This window comes from Pleurodeles waltl, chromosome 4_2, assembly GCF_031143425.1.
Source record: "Pleurodeles waltl isolate 20211129_DDA chromosome 4_2, aPleWal1.hap1.20221129, whole genome shotgun sequence".
Lineage (NCBI taxonomy): Eukaryota > Metazoa > Chordata > Amphibia > Caudata > Salamandridae > Pleurodeles > Pleurodeles waltl.
The window spans coordinates 1,011,271,047-1,011,287,409 of NC_090443.1; the positions used below are offsets into that span (position 1 = coordinate 1,011,271,047).

Here is a 16,363-nt window from a genome sequence, read left to right on the forward strand (position 1 = left end):
ACGTGGCAGAAGGTGATGTATGCTCAATGGGAAACCACCCCAAAACAAAAAAGTGGCAGGGCGTGAGGTGGCAGGTGAAGGAGACGTTCTGCAGGACAGGGGTGGCAAATGCTCTTCTTAGAGGCAGTCCTACATTTTGTCTCTGTCTCATCCCCTTTGAAGTGGATAGTTTAATCACCTGCTATATGGTTTGCCTGTTAAGGAAACCCCAATGTAAGTCCGGGTAAGAATTCAGCTCCCCAGTCTTGCAGCTAGTTCTCATATCAAACCTCATGCCTCTCTGTCTTCCACCACCCTTTACAGCTAAGCAGATGTCACACATGTGCTAATATACAGCCTGTAAGCTCCCCACCCTCTTTCCACAGAGTAAACTGCTAAAATTCTTCTTGCTGCACAGTCATTCTAGATAGGTGTAGGTGAAATTTCTGTTATGCTGGCATAATTTTACATTTTGGCCCGGGAGCACAGGAACAATGCAAATGACCAGAAGGCAAACATCTGTTGCTGGTGAAACTTGTGTTTTTCACACTATGTGTTACAGCAAAATGTGCCTTGTGTCATAAATTGCTGAAATATAGATCTAAAAAACAGCTTTACATTACTTATAATGTCCTGTCATTTTTTGTAATGTCTACTTTATTTTTACTTTTTGAATAAATTAATTGTTCCTTAGACATTCAAATTATTTTTATGGACTTCTTTCATTGGTCATGTCATGTCCCATGGGACCAAAAAAAACACCCACACACTAGCCCTATCAGGGTGGCCCGTATGGCAGTGCCAGAGTGCCCACAACATCAGTCCAACACTGACTGCATTTTGACTGAACAAAGTTATTGAGAATGTATTTTTTTTTACCATTTGAACTGCAATGATAGCCTTCACTTAAGTGGATTTGTAAAATTCTTCAAGGGTGTGTTAGGAAACAGGAAAATGGGATATGCAAATTGCATGGCCACAATAAAAATCAAATTGCACCATAAAGATAAGGCTATATTTACCTTGCCATCACTTTTCCTGTTGCCTTTACATATGGATTACATTTTGACAATGTTTTGATTAATCATTAATAAAATATTTCAATCTAAATCTCTAGCATCTAATCTACTACTAGCCTTCTTTTATCCTGTGTCTGCATAGCCTAAACTACCCAAAAAGAGAACGTTGTTATTAATCAACTATCTTGTTGTCAAACATGAGACCCTAAGTGATACAGTTTCAAACCCTTTACTTCTTCTAGACTCATTGTTCACAAATCTACGATGAAAACTTTCCATTCTTACCACTTCCGCATACTGCTCCTACATCCATTTTGGATTTTACTTTTAACTCTGGTGCTTTTGATTAAGAAGACTAATGGACTAAATGGACCCCCCCCCCCCCCCCATGCTATCAGTGTTCATTACATGCAGTTTTGAATTAAGATGCTTAATTAAATTATTTAAACTGTTTTTGACACTATCCAAACTTAAACATGTATACCAGACTCATGTTCTACTTTCAAAATATGTAATGAGTGTGAGTATGAACTCTTACTATTTTCTAAAGATCACACTGTCAATGCTCATCTTTCATGTGCATTGTCCATTACATTACAAACATATATAACCAGATGAGTGGAAAACTCCTTGGTGATGCCTTAATAGCATTTGACACCCCAGTGAGTCTTGAACCCTATAACCATAATGCCCCCACCTATACTTAATGCAGTAATACAATGAAAAGTTGGGCGTCATGAACAATAATAGAAGACTTATCAGCTTTTTCAGGGTGTTGCCACAGTACTAAATGCTGAAGATATGTAATCCACCATAGTGCCATCATTAAAATCAATGTGAACAGTGCCAACATTCAGTACTAATAATATGATAATATAAGACTTTGCACAGTTCATCATTAACATTGTCAGTAAGGTATAATTTTTATATTATGTGCTCTGGGGTCTTTTTCTGTGCTGCCACTGCAATTTTACGATCATCCAGCAGGAGTTTCACACTCCTGAGCCTATGTGCCAAAAGTATAGGGTCAAGGTGTGGTTTGAAACCAGATGACATCACCATAGAGCATTAATGCAACCCCACGGGATACTTAATACCACCTTTTAGACAACATGTGTGGGGCTGTGGTGGAGACTGCTGTAGACCTGGCAGTCCCCAAAACACTTCACAAGAGTGGTGGTGCCCATGTCCTTCCTGGGGTACTATGAAGTAATATTTTACAGGTGTCCCATTAACCTATGATACCATCCATAGCCCAAGGCATGAATGATTGATGAGCAGCTTTGCTGCTACTCAGAAGCTTTTTTGTTCTTTTAAGCTGTAGCTTTGCCATAATCTTCCTTTTTCAAATAGCCAGCTCATTCTTTGTTCTCACCCCCAATGACCATAGGTCAGACTCTTGGAGCAGTGTGTGCCTCCCCTTCCAGACATGGGCATAGGGGCAAATGGAGCACCATACAATCTCCCTGATCTCTTCTATGCCAGGCACAATAGGATACCCAGGACTCTTTGAACTACATGAAGTTGTGGGTGATGGGGTCCCAGGGCCAAAGAGGATCCCTTAATATATTCCCATGCCAGAAAGTTTAATCTAATGAGAATGTGACAGCCCCCATGGGTTAGCCCAGGGTTTTCAAACAGAATGCTATTCACTCTTTTTCCCATCCCACTCTGTTCCCTCAGTGGGCGGAAAGTTCAAAACTCATTTTTCTGGCTGTCTTCCACCGCCTCTCAATGCCAGCAAGCTGAACACCCTATTTGCTGAACTCTCCATCCCCCTAGGCCTAATGGCTACTTGAAGGACTCCCGTGTGCCTGCAGTTGCGGGCCAGTCCACTGAAGATCCATGAGAAACTTAGGGGCATATTTATACTCTGTTTGCGCCAGATTTGCGTTGTTTTTTTTTAACGCAAATCCGACGCAAAACTAACTCCATATTTAGACTTTGGCGTTAGACCCGTCTAGTGCCAAAGATCTTGGAGTTTGCGTCATTTTTTAGCGTGGACACCATCCTTGCGTTAATGATATGCAAGGTAGGCGTTCCCTTCTAAAAAATGACTCCGAGGCATGTGCGCCGTATTTATACTCCCGGGCAAAAATGACGCCCAGGAGTGGGCGGGTCAAAAAAAATGATGTCCAGCCGCTTTTGCGTCATTTCTTAACGCCTGGTCAGGGCAGGCGTTAAGGGACCTGTGGGCTCGGAAGGAGCCCAGAGGTGCCCTCCCATGCCCCCAGGGACACCCCCTGCCACCCTTGCCCACCCCAGGAGGACGCCCAAGGATGGAGGGACCCATCCCAGGGAACTTAAGGTAAGTTCAGGTAAGTATTTTTTTATATTTTTTTTTGTGGCATAGGGGGACCTGATTTGTGCCCCCCTACATGCCACTATGCCCAATGACCATGCCCAGGGGACATAAGTCCCCTGGGCATGGCCATTGGGCAAGGGGGCATGACTCCTGTCTTTGCTAAGACAGGAGTCATGTCAATGGAGGGTGGGAGTAAAAAAAAATGGCGCTAATCGGGTTGAGGCAGATTTTTTGCCTCAGACCGACTTGCCCCATTCTTTGACGCCCAAGCTCCATTTTCCCTTACGCCGGCGCATCCTGGTGTGGGTCATTTTTTTGACACACACCAGTCAGCTCCGCCAGCTAACGCCATTCCATAAATACGGCGCCCGCATGGCGCTTTGGAATGGCGTTAGCCGGCGTTACATTTTTTGACGCACAACTGCGTTGGCGCAGTTGTGCGCCAAAAAGTATAAATACGGCCCTTAATTCCCCAAACTATTCCTCGGGGGCAAAAAGGGACCAGAGCCACTGGCCCAGGAAAGCCCTATTCTAGTCCTGGGTGCCAGCTAAAGTTAGAGTGCTAAAGTCCATCATTGCAGAGGTTCAGGTGTCTTCTTCCTTCCAGCTAATCATTATTCCGGTGTCTTCTCAAGAGCCTCTCCATTGTGCATGGTTTTTTAAGTGGAGATAGAAATTCTAGAGTTAGGTCCTCCTTGCCAATCATACGCTGCCACATCCTCACGCCAACCCGGCCCCAATGTTCCTGCCTAACATTCTAGCATAATTTAAGACAGAGACTTCAAGTGCTGTATAGAATGGCATTCCCTGAGAGTGGCACCTTTGCCCTCAACTGACTCAGCTGCTCATCCATTCTCAAAAAATCTTTAAATAGGAGCCCCTTCTGGGTTTGGCTCCAGAGGTCTGACCTTCAACTTTTGGTTACATGAGTTTGGGCTTGCCCAGGCTGGGTGGAGTATGAAGAGTTAAGTAGCAGTTTCAGGCTACCTATGCGCAGGTACCAAGCTGCGCAACATGATAATCTCACAATAAAGCTGCACATGCGTTCCAAAGTAATGTTCCCATGTTCTCATGCGTTCCTATGTAAGCAGCTCAGAGCCACTTACCCTAGCCACTCAGCAGCAGCCTTTTCTTAAAAGTTGTTCACTGTCAGTTTAGTACCCTCAGTCCATTTCTACAGAATTCACCATGAGTGAGTCGCAGGTAGTGAAAGTCACTCACAGTAAAAGTATAAAAAAACACAAAAGTTGAAAATCCAAGGAGACTAGATGAGTGGAACCTTTTTCCTGCAATAATGTTATATGTAATTTCACATGTAAGATTATTTACAACACTGGTAATGTTTTTCATGCTAAAGGTAGTGCATAAAATAGTTAATGGAGCTCAGAAAGCACGTTCTACCTGCTTTCTTGCACCATAATTGTGCTGCTGACAACTACTTACTTATGCAGCCTTGTGTAATGGTGTCATTTCAGGAATTTTGTCACAGAAACACTATTCTAGCTTTGGCCGATCCTGCCCGCCGTCATATGACGTCAGACTCGCATAGAAAGCAGGAACTGCTTCCCCAAAAGCTAGATTCAACCGCATTTCACTTGCACTCCCGAATCTCTTAAAAGCTATGCTAGGGCTCACAAAATCACGTAAAATGTCAGAAGATCATGGTATGCCTATTCCCATGCACTAAATCAGCCACATAATATAAGATGGATTTGACAGTCATTTTCTTTAAATCAAATTTCACCTGTGCTGATTTGCAGGATGGGTAATGTGAATGACAATATGTACCATTGTTTCCAATGCTAAAGTAAAACTGTTTGGATCGTCTGCCTCTTCATTAAGGACCAAACATACCAGCTACTAAAATGATTTAAGATAGTGTTTGTGTCAAGAGGACTCCCTTCAGCCTCTGCTACTCTGCCTTCTGTGTTGCCAGTGATTTCCTGAACAGGGCACACAGAGAGCAGGGGGGACAGTGGGTAGAAACAACCTAACAGCAGTGCATACCTGTAAGAGACTACAAGAGCTGCATATTGATGCAATCATTTGATTTTTTATCGCTAGCATGTGCATTAAAGCAATCTACAAAATTGCCTGCAATTTAAGAAGATATAAGGGCATATTTACTTAAAGAGTGGGGCAGGGCAGCAAGTGACCTTGATGCGCTCCCCTGCGCCACAGGAAAAGGACAGGAAAGCACAGTATTTACAAAATATGGTGCATTCCTGTCCTTTCCCCATTCTCTGGCTTCCTTTTGGCTGCCTAGCACCAACGCAGACGCCCCTGCACCAGGGTGAACTGGTGCAAGGGTGCCTGTGTTGCAAGCAAGATTGTTTTTGTGCAGGAAGGGTCACCTTCCTGCACAAAAGCAAACCATGGAGGCGTTTTCCTTTTTTTATGTGTGCTGCAGAATGCAGAATACATAGAGAAAAAACAAGGAGAAACAAATTCTGAGGATTACACGTCCTTGGAAATCTGGGAATATGTCAAAACCTATGGGTGTTGCATGGGAAAACCCACCACAACTCATGTGGAACGCCTCCTTGATGCAGAGTACGGCAACACAACAACTTGAGCTGCCTTGCCTTACTCCATATCTATGAGGCCATGAAAAGCCACGCAGGGTGGCTCTGCATGGCCTTGTAGGCATGGGCCTGCAGCCTGCGTCGCTGGTCCTTCAAATAAAAGTAATACACTAGCACCTCAAGCTACTTGTAAATCTACCCCATAGTTTTTATCCAAATAAATGAGCAAAATATCCCAACAGAAACGTAATTTCTACAATCTCAGTATGTTTTATTCCAGCAGTAAATTGTGATTCTTGATTAATTGGCTGCAGTAACTGATTTTATTTCGAGCTCAAATTAGCTCTAGACTTTTTTTTCTAGTGACAGATTATGCACCATCTTTGATGTTAATCTTGTTTTTACCGAGTCCCGGTTTACTGCGATTGAATTATTGTGTTGCACCCATGAGTCTGTGCGTGGAAGAGAGGGAGCAATTGGCATCAATGAAACCATAACCACACAGTAGACCCTAAAATATAGACGTGATCAAACCAATGCTAAATGCAGCACATGCAACTAACTCTTAAGTGCTATGACGTCTATTAAAGTGCCCAGTCCATGGTAATGAGACCAGCTGAAGAGCATATGTATTCAAAGTTTTCGGAAAACCCAGAATGCCTCAATAGAGATTGACAGTGAATATTCTCACTGAAAGTTCTCACTTTAAACCAAACCAGTACTTATCTGAATACAATGTTAAATATATACCAATAAAATTGTAAGTAAAAAATATTGTATCCTCCCCTAGGACAGTTGGTGTAATAGACATTCCATGCAAAAAATGAGAGCAGAGAACAAAACTGATGTCACAGACTTCATGTTGCTGGGATTTTCAGAAATCCCTGAGATCAAAGACCTCATCTTTGTGACCTTCTTGTTGATATACATGGTGACCTTGTCTGGAAATGTCCTCCTCATCACAATCACTTGGATTGAACCCCGTCTTCACTCCCCAATGTATCTCTTCATCAGTCAGCTCTCCTTCTTGGACATGTGTTACTCTTCAGTCACGGTCCCCAAAACGCTTGTGAACCTTCTCACAGAGGATAAGACAATTTCCTTCAATGGATGTTTTACTCAACTGCATTTCTTCTTGCACTTTGCATGCACCGAAGCCTTGATTTTATCGTCAATGGCGTACGATCGCTATGTTGCAATATGCCATCCAATGTACTATACTGTAGTCATCACCAGAAGAGTTTGTGCTCAGCTGATCACCATCTCCTGGTCTGTCAGTTTTTTCTACGCCATGGCTCACACGATGTCGACTTGCACATTGTCCTTTTGTGGATCCAGAGTCATCAACCATTTCTTCTGTGACCTTCCAGCTGTCCTTAGGCTCTCCTGCACTGACACCACCAACAATATCCTAGGTGTGCTCCTCTCAGGAGGTCTGATCGGCTTCTCCTCCTTTGTGGTGATGCTCTGCTCTTACACTTTCATAACCTCCGCCATCTTGAAGATTCCATCTTCGCATGGACGAGAGAAGGCCTTCTCCACCTGCATTTCCCACTTAGTCGTTGTCAACCTTTTCTACGGTGCCTTTGTATTTGCCTACTTTAAATCTTTGAATGACACTTTACCCAAGACTGAGTCACTGGCATCTGTTTTCTACACTGTTGTGACTCCAATGCTCAACCCATTCATTTATGCTCTCAGAAATACAGAAATGAAACAGGCGTTGACAAAGCAGTGGGTGAAGTTACGGTACATGAGATTGTAAAGTTGCAGCCAAAGGAATACGTTAAAGTTCTAAAAAACTGCAGGTGCATCAAATAGTAAGGCACACGTGTATTCTAAAGAACATGTTTAGATAGTTTCCTGGGGAGCACGGATCCCACTGTGAGATTTACCATAAGGAATACTCATAGGGGGGTAAAATGAGCATTAACAGACTGAAATCATGAGCAAAGTTGCCTATGTGTGTGCCAAGAAAGGAAACATAAAGTACGAAATGATTCATCTTTAATCAGCATCACTTTCAGACTTACTGTTGGGCTACTGTTGCAATTATTCCAAAATTCAGGCTTTCCTGTGAAAACTTGTTTAACTGACCCATGTTTGCTCTAATATCAAATAACCTTTACATTCAAGGAAAACCCCTGTTATTTTTTACAACCTGTGAACAGCACTAAAACCCGTCACATTGCGTGAAAAGCCAAATCAACATAATTCGCGAAACATGGCACAAACAGACAAAGCGCCAGAGGTTTTTTGTGGTTTCAAATGCCCTGATGCACAGAAATGCTTTTTGCTATGTACAAGCCACAAACTACAATTCAGTAAAATCTGACTGAATCGCAATTTGGGTTTATGACCCAATAGAGATTTGATATTTAGAAAAGGGGTGTTTAAGGCATCCCCTCTAAACACCATATTGAAAAAGTATGTATTTTAAAAGGTGTGCTGAAGGATCTCTTCCCCTTTGAGAATGATGAAAAACAAATGTAAGAGTATACAATGATCTATTGGTACTCTACGTACACTTAACCGCTTCATTGCGGGTATCAGCCACTGGCCGACGCCCGCACTACCTCCCTGGTGCGGGTCCCGACCAGTGGATGACACCAGGGAGGGGGTTAAAAAAATCCCTAGGTGAGTTGCAACCGAGGATTTTTTTTATTTATAAAAACCCCGGGAGACATGGAAGATCTTCTGTGTCTCCCCCTGGCCCGCCACCAACCCCTTTGTGATGTCAAAGTGCCGCAAGGCGCGCTGATGTCACTGTTTGTTTTCTCTACCACTTTCTGCTCCAGTGGGGAAAACAGGCCCAAACGGCCTTCCTGACATTTGCGAAGGCCTAGATTGAAAGGGGAGGTTCTTCCCTTTCAAATTAGGCCTTCCTAAATCGGTTTCCTGGTCCTCGATCGCCCCACCCGGGTGCATATTTATTTTTAAAAAAGGTAGGTTTAACCCAGGGGGGGAGCGATCATGCCCGATCGCACCCCCCAGGCGTTTTAAAAAAAAAACAAAAAAAAGAATTACAAACAAAAAAAGAAATTGACAGGAGGTCGCCCATGAGCAGGGTGACTCCCTGTGAGGGCAAAAAAATTCCAAATTTCCAGAGGGAGATTCCAGCCAGATGACCACAACTGTATGCTGATTGCTGTGTGCTTCGCTGCAGCTGCTCATGTAGACTACAGGCTTCTTGCTCAGGTATGAGGGATGATGTCTTCCCAGGGGAACCTGAAGGGCAGAATTAGAGCTTAACATGCTGTGCTCTAACAGAGCCTAGGCAGGAGCTATATTTAAAGATTCTAGCGACAATATGGTAGCGTTATTTTTTTGTTTCACTCTCCTTGTCACAATTTTAATCCTGTCATGCTTCATCGTCCTAGTCATTGCAATATATGCTTTATCATCTAAGATGGAGTTGCTTCAATAAAACCTTATTGAACTATATTCTGCCTCTGATTGTCCTTGCATATGTGAGACTAATGTAACTGAGACAAATGTATGAGATATATAGATATAGATATGATTATGTTTCTGCTACAAAAGGATCTGCCTTTTGTCTGGTGGCAGTTCTGATGCCATAAAGTAGCGCATAAGGTTTATATGCCTACTCCAAAAATCAAATTTGTATTTTATGTAAATAGCTGAGTAGATAAGTAAAGTCAGAAATTACCTGTGTTATAATACAAATGAAATGTATGTTCGGGGGGCTATGGAGAGATGAAGGTCCCTTTGGCTAGGTGGTAGTGAGGGAATCCAAGGGGGAGGTCCTGGAAGTCGTAGCACCAATAATGATTGTTGGACTGGGCGCTAGAGGCGCTAAAGACTGTGACAATTGTTGTGTGACAAGGTGAAGTAAAAGTGTGTCTTTCTTTTATGTCTTGAAAGAACGTGCTGATTGAGGGAAGAAGTGAAGGTAGGATGACCTCTACTGTTGCACATATCACGTATCACACACACACACCCACCAGCAATTTTGTGACTGTCTACGTAGGCTACTGTTTTACAGCAACAGTTTAGCCAGTAGCAGAGATGGCATCTCATTGGATGACTGCTGCTCAAGCCCTCACTCAGGTTATAGAGGACAGCTCTGATGTAGGATCAGAGACTGAGACAGCAGATACTGAGACAACATCTGAGGCATAGGACAATGGCACAGACTCTGGGACTGATTTTTCAGTCGGAGGAGTCCCATTCGATAGCTCCTCTTCCATTGATTATGAGGGAAGTGATGAGGACAGTCCTGCTGTCCCTTCGCAAGCACAGTTTCTGCAGCGGGACAATAGCGGGGTAATAGCGGGACAATAGCGGGTTAGCCCAACCCAGGGAGCAGGTGCATGCAGTGGCAAGCACAGAGAGCATGCTTTCTTGGGAGTTCCCTGATTTAGTTCAGCCCCAAATTCCACCGCCCAAATCGTATTGTGGAGACATCAAAATTATCTATCACAAAACAACCTGATTTTGTAAGGCAGGCACCTGCATTTTTGGTCCTGGGCTCAGCAGCCATATAGGGGAAACCTACCAAACACAGATATTTCTGGAAACTAGACATCCGGGGGAGTCCACAGAAGTGTGACGTGTGGATTCCCCAAAGTTTTCAAGCCCAGAATACACTGCAAACGTGAAATGTTGAATGAAAACTCAATTTTTTCTTGCATTTCTGTCACACAAACTACAGGAATATGGTATGATCCACATAATTCCTACTACCCAGTGTTTCCCCACCTGTCCTGATAAAAACGCTACCCCATTTGAGTGCCTGTACCTAGTGCCTGCGTCAGGAATGGATCACCCCAGGGTCAACAGTTGCCCTCATGTACGGACCAACATTGACTGTTGTGTGATCTATTCCTGTTGCGGGCACTAGGCCTTCCCACACAAGTGAGGTACCATTTTTAGAGGGAGACTTGGAGGAATGCTAGGTGGAAGGAAATTTGTGGCTCCTCTCAGATTGCAGAACTTTCTGTCAACGAAATGTGAGGAAAAAGTGGTTTTTTTTTGCCAAATTTTGAGATTTGCAAAGGATTCTGGGTAACAGAACCTGGTGAGGGTCCCACAAGTCACCCTATTCTGTAGTACCCTAGATGAATAGTTTTAAAAAATGTATAGGTTTTCTAGGTTTCCCTAGGTGCTGGCTAAGCTAGAGGCCAAAGACCACAGCTAGGCACTTTGCAAAAAACAGGTTATTTTTCTTAGGGAAAATGTGATGTGTCCATGTTGTGTTTTAGGGCATTTCCTTTCGCGGGCACTAGGCCTACCCCCAGAAGTGAGGTAACATTTTTATTGGGAGACTTGGAGGAATGCCGGGCGGAAGGAAGTTTGCGGCTCCTCTCAAATTCCAGAACTTTGTAACACAGAAATCTGAGGGTAAAGTGTTTTTTGGCCAGATTCTGAGGTTTGCAAAGGATTCTAGGTAAAAGAACCTTGTGAGAGCCTCATCCTGGATTCCCCCAGGTGTCTAGTTTTCAAACGTGCACAGGTGTGGTATATTTCCCTAGGTGCTGGTGAGCTAGAGCTCAAAATCCACAGTTAGGCACTTTCCAAAAAACCTGTCAGATTTCAGTGTAAAAATTTGATGTGTCCATGTTGGGTTTCTTGTCGCGGGCATTAGGCCTATGCATGCAAGAGAGGAGCCATTTTTATTGGAAGACTTGGGGCAGCACAGAATAGCAGAACAAGTATTACTACCCCTTGTCTTGCTGTACATTTTCTCCATCCAAATCTAAGACAGTGTGTAAAAAAGACGTCTATTTGAGAAATGCCCTGTAATTCACATGCTGGTATGGGAACCCAGAATTCAGAGATTTGCAAATAACCACTGCTTCTCAACACCTTATCTTGTGCCCATTTTGGAAATACAAAGTTTTCCTTGATACCTATTTTTCACTCTTTATATTTCACCAAATGAATTGCTGTACACCGGTATACAATAAAAACCCATTGCAAGGTGCAGCTCCTTTATTGGCTCTGGGTACCTAGGGTTCTTGATGAACCTACAGGCCCTATATATCCCCGCAACCAGAAGAGTCCAGCAGACTTAACGGTATATTACTTTTGAAAATATGACATCACAGGAAAAAGTTACAGAGTAAAATGTGTCGGAAAATGGCTGTTTTTTTTCACCTCAATGTCAATATTTTTTTATTTCAGCTGTTATTTTGTGGAGGAAAGCCTTGTAGGAGCTACACAAATGGCCGCTTTCTGAAATCAGAATTTGATCTAATTTTCAGAAATGTTTAGCTGTCCGGGATCCAGAATTGGTTTCACACCCATTTTTGTCACTAACTGGAAGGAGGCTAAAAGCACAAAAAACAGTAAAAATGGGGTATGTCCCAGTAAAATGCCAAAATATGTTGAAAAATGTGGTTTTCTGGTTCAAGTCTGCCTGTTCCTGAAAGCTGGGAAGATGGTGAGTTTAGCATCTCAAGACCTTTGTTGATGCCATTTTCAGGGAAAAAAACACATGCCTTCTTCTGCGGCCCTTTTTCCAATTTTTCTGAAAAACACCCAAATTGTAGCTATATTTTGGCTAATTGCTTAGTCTCCTTCAGGGGAACTCACAAACTCTGTGAGTTCCCCGAGGTGTTAGAATCCCTAGGATGTTGGAAAAAAAAGACACAAATTTGGCGTGGATAGCTTATGTGGACAAAAAGTTATGACAGCCTAAGCGCAAACTACCCCAAATAGCCAAAAAAGGGCTTAGCACCCTGGGGATGGCAGGGGTTGGTTGGGATTGGCCCTGCAGCTAAGGGGTTAAAAAATGTCACTTTAACTTTTTATTTTTTTAAAGCATCCCACTTTACTTAAAGCAAAACTTGTTGCATGTTTTAAAACGAATGCTTTATTTAAAAGCAACTACAGCAATCACAGGCATGGTGGTCTGTTGATCTCAGCAGACCACCATTTCTGTGATGGACGTGAATCCTAGTGGGTCACAAATTGCAACTTATCTAATTAGGTTTCATGATTTGTAACCCATTAGGAATCATATTTTTGGGAGCTGACCTATTAGCACATAGGTCGATTTGGAAAATACTGCACTAGCAGCAAAAATACTGGTTGCAACTTGTAACCAATATTTGGCAACCGCTGCTTCGAAGAACTGTCCCTTTGAGGCATATAAGCATCAAGTGAAAACCGGCAAAAACAATGACAAAACTGTAATTAGGTGATTTTTCCACCTATAATGTGTGTAATATTTAAAAAAAATACACACTTATAACATTTGTATTATATCTGTTTGTCAGAACTGGAAGCGCATTGCTAACAAGAACAGGAACATTGTTCTCAACACACACTAACCCAAACACAGCACTAGCCTCCCCAAGCCATTAAGATATTCAACAATTTGATTACCACCTGCACTGACCCCTTTACAACACTCATTCTAGTTTCAGCCGCAACCACAGCATTCAAACTGCCTTCATCATCACCACTGATGACATCTGCATGATTCTGGATGGAGGAGGTTCGGCACCCTTCATCCTCCTGGTCCTCTACGCAGCACTTAACATTACCTTCCACCTCATCCGAATCCAACACCTATACAACATCATAATCTAAAGACCTGCACTTTGATGGATCTGCTTCTTCCTTACCGGAAGACAGGACAGATGGGATATAGCACACCTACAAAGATGCCAACATATAACTTCATGACATGGAACAAACTGGGCTTAGTGACACCTAGGAAAAGCTGTTCAGTATACACCTGTCCTAAACACTACTATATTCATATAGCCTGTCTGCAGGAAACACATTTGGTAGCCACAGTATTACAGAAAGTGCAGAAGAGATGGAGAAGGACAATATATGGTACAGCTTTTTCCACCTTCGCAAGGGGGTGTTGATCTGGATCTCCCCAGGGTACCATATGCGGTAGAGTCTCACAAAATCAATCCAGATGCTAGATAAGCAGTACTGGAGGTACTGCACCTAACATGCAGCATTTGGACTTCCTGAATCAGTTGATCCTGGCTACCCTCCAGAATTCACGGATTCCATATCTCGGGGAGATGACTATCGTTGTGTTCCAGATATTGACCTGGAAGGACCACCTACCTGTGGCTGGAGCCTCTTGCTGCCGGCTGACACAACACTTTGGTCACTGGATGAAATGATATGGTGTACACAATATATATAGTGACTGTTGCATCCGATAGGGAGAGAGTACTCCTTTCAGTCCCCTGTACATGATGTTCACATTTATTATTAGTAGTGCTGAGATGTGTTCATGTTCTTTGCAAGCGACATACCTGTCCCACACCATATCGGATCATTGCCCGTTAGAGATGACTCTGCAATGGGGCAAGGCACAAGCCAGGATTCGACCTGACAACTCCGGCTACAAGCACTGAAGGATGTACCATAGCATGATATTATAGCAACATGCATCACCCAATACTTCATCACTAATGAAGGCTCGACAACAACAAAAGCCACAGAATGGAAGGCACCTAAGGTATTTCTATAGGACCACTGCATTTGCGTAACATGGGGTCTTACACAGACATTACACAGGGAACTGCTTGACAATGAGTGGGACTTGCACGGTTTGGAAATTTCAACACCACATCATTCTGACAGCAGGAGGCAACTCCATGATCTTAGATGGATGTGTCACGAATTGACTCAAAGTCTCACAAAACTGGATTGCAGGGAATACGTGGCCCGGCAGCATGGAAAGTGTGCACATGGTGGTAAATTGGTTGCATGGCTGTTGCAGGAGGAAATGGCTCTCCCGTTTGTGAAGCCATAGGTGGCCCAGATGGCACAATAGTCAGTGCCCAAATAGATATTAATACAGTGTTTGTCACTTACTATCATATGTTAACCTGCAAATTACAGTGCAATGGAAGACCAAATTCAGGGTTTCCTAGAAGGTGTCAGGACCTAATAACTCAGGGGCGCTGTTTTAATCATATACGTGTAGCACCACTGGGTTGCTTGTCATGATAATTGAACTGTCTGCATTTCAGGATAGATATTGCCAATGTTTGATATGTACTTGCTTGTTGTTTGCAATGCTTGCTTTTGCACTACATTGTTGTTTTCACCAATGCTTGTTGACCACATATGACTGTGTCAAGTCCTCATGCTTCTAAATGTTTCAGGTTCACTTGTTTATTGGTTGTAAGGCAACCACCACGCCCCCCAGGTCTCCAGGGAGCATCTGCCTCGTGTTTTCAATAGCATGAGTCATGCTAGCTATAAATATTCTTGCTGTGCACATGACTCTGCTTGGCTTTCTTCCTCTCTGGAAAGGAACGCCCTCTGGAATTACCTCCAGACTCCACCCACTGCCCTTTTGACTCAGCTGGCAGTAAAGACCCTCAGCAGAGGTCTTCTGGAAAGAACACACTTCTGTCAGCTAAGTGGAGCATGCTGTCTGGAATCTGCTTCTATAGAATTTTACTTTGGTTGCTTTATATTTTTGACCGAAGCTGAAAACTTAGACTTATTGCACTCTAGCCTTCTTGAGACTTTTAACAGACTCTTCTAAGGACACAGACATGATTTATGAGTGGGGGCCTTGGTGAGGCTTGAAGAACAGATTTAGTGCAGGGGCCTTGACAACTTTTGTTTTGTAACTGAGAACTATGACATGACTTCACTATCCTTCACTTGTTTATTTTTTGTACTAATAGTGATTACACAATGCTAGGATTACTTTATGTGTGAGTTTATTTGCTTTTGCTATTTCAATTCATTTGATGTTAATAGAGATTATGCAATTCAGTGCTAGGAATACTCTATGACCCTCATTATGACCCTGGCAGTGAGTGATAAAGTTGCGGTAATACCACCAACATGCTGGTGGTAATTATGACCATGGCGCAGAAAACTCCCATAGACAGCCAATGTACCACACCAACCGCCAGGACGTTAACAACTCTCACCATGGCGGTAGCCAACAATAGCCAGTCAGAAGACAAAGGCCCTCAATTCAACCTTGGCGGTCTTTTTTCAAGACCGCTGAGGTACCGCAGTGCTGAAGACCGCCAGTGCAGGCGGTTTTCCGCGAGGCATATTATGACTGCTGGCAGCCCTCTGTTCTTTTTCGGATGGAGAGCCGCCAGCAGCCATACTGGCGGTTGGTGGGAAGTGGAGGTTGCTCCACCTCCACCGCCCCATCATCAGAACACCGCCCACCGAATCATGTTCAATGATTCGGTGTTCTGATGATGGGGAGCTGGCGGCGGAGCAGCCCCCATGGATCCCATCCCCTCCCGGAGTATCAACAGGAAGGGGGTAGGGGGAGTTGTGTGTTGTGTGCGTGCATGGGGGTGTGAGTATGTAGAGGAGGTGTGTGAATGCGTGTATGCATGCGGGGTGTGTTGTGTGTATGGGAAATGTATGCTGATCAGTCTGTGTGCATGTCTGTTTGTATGTGTGCGGGTATGTATTGTTGTGGTGTATGTGTGCGTGTAGGGATGTGTGAATGTGCATGTTGGGGGTGGGGGTGGGGAGGAGGGTCCTGCCACCTTTTGGGGGTGGCAGGGGGGTGGGGGTGTGGGGGAGGACTCGGGGTGGGGGAG

At 43.6% G+C, this 16,363-nt stretch overlaps 1 protein-coding gene across 1 annotated transcript; it reads left to right on the forward strand.

The window, feature by feature from the left end:
* The first annotated feature begins 6,651 nt into the window (after window positions 1-6,651).
* On the forward strand, window positions 6,652-7,593 carry LOC138293995 (olfactory receptor 1E5-like). The gene has a single exon (XM_069233252.1). It carries the CDS (start codon window positions 6,652-6,654, stop codon window positions 7,591-7,593), a length of 942 nt encoding a protein of 313 aa, XP_069089353.1.
* The last annotated feature ends 8,770 nt before the right edge of the window (window positions 7,594-16,363 follow it).

What these genes read in the sequence shown, in the direction of transcription:
- LOC138293995 (XM_069233252.1), top strand. Translation starts at nt 6,652, where the DNA reads ATGAGAGCAGAGAACAAAACTGATGTCACAGACTTCATGTTGCTGGGA.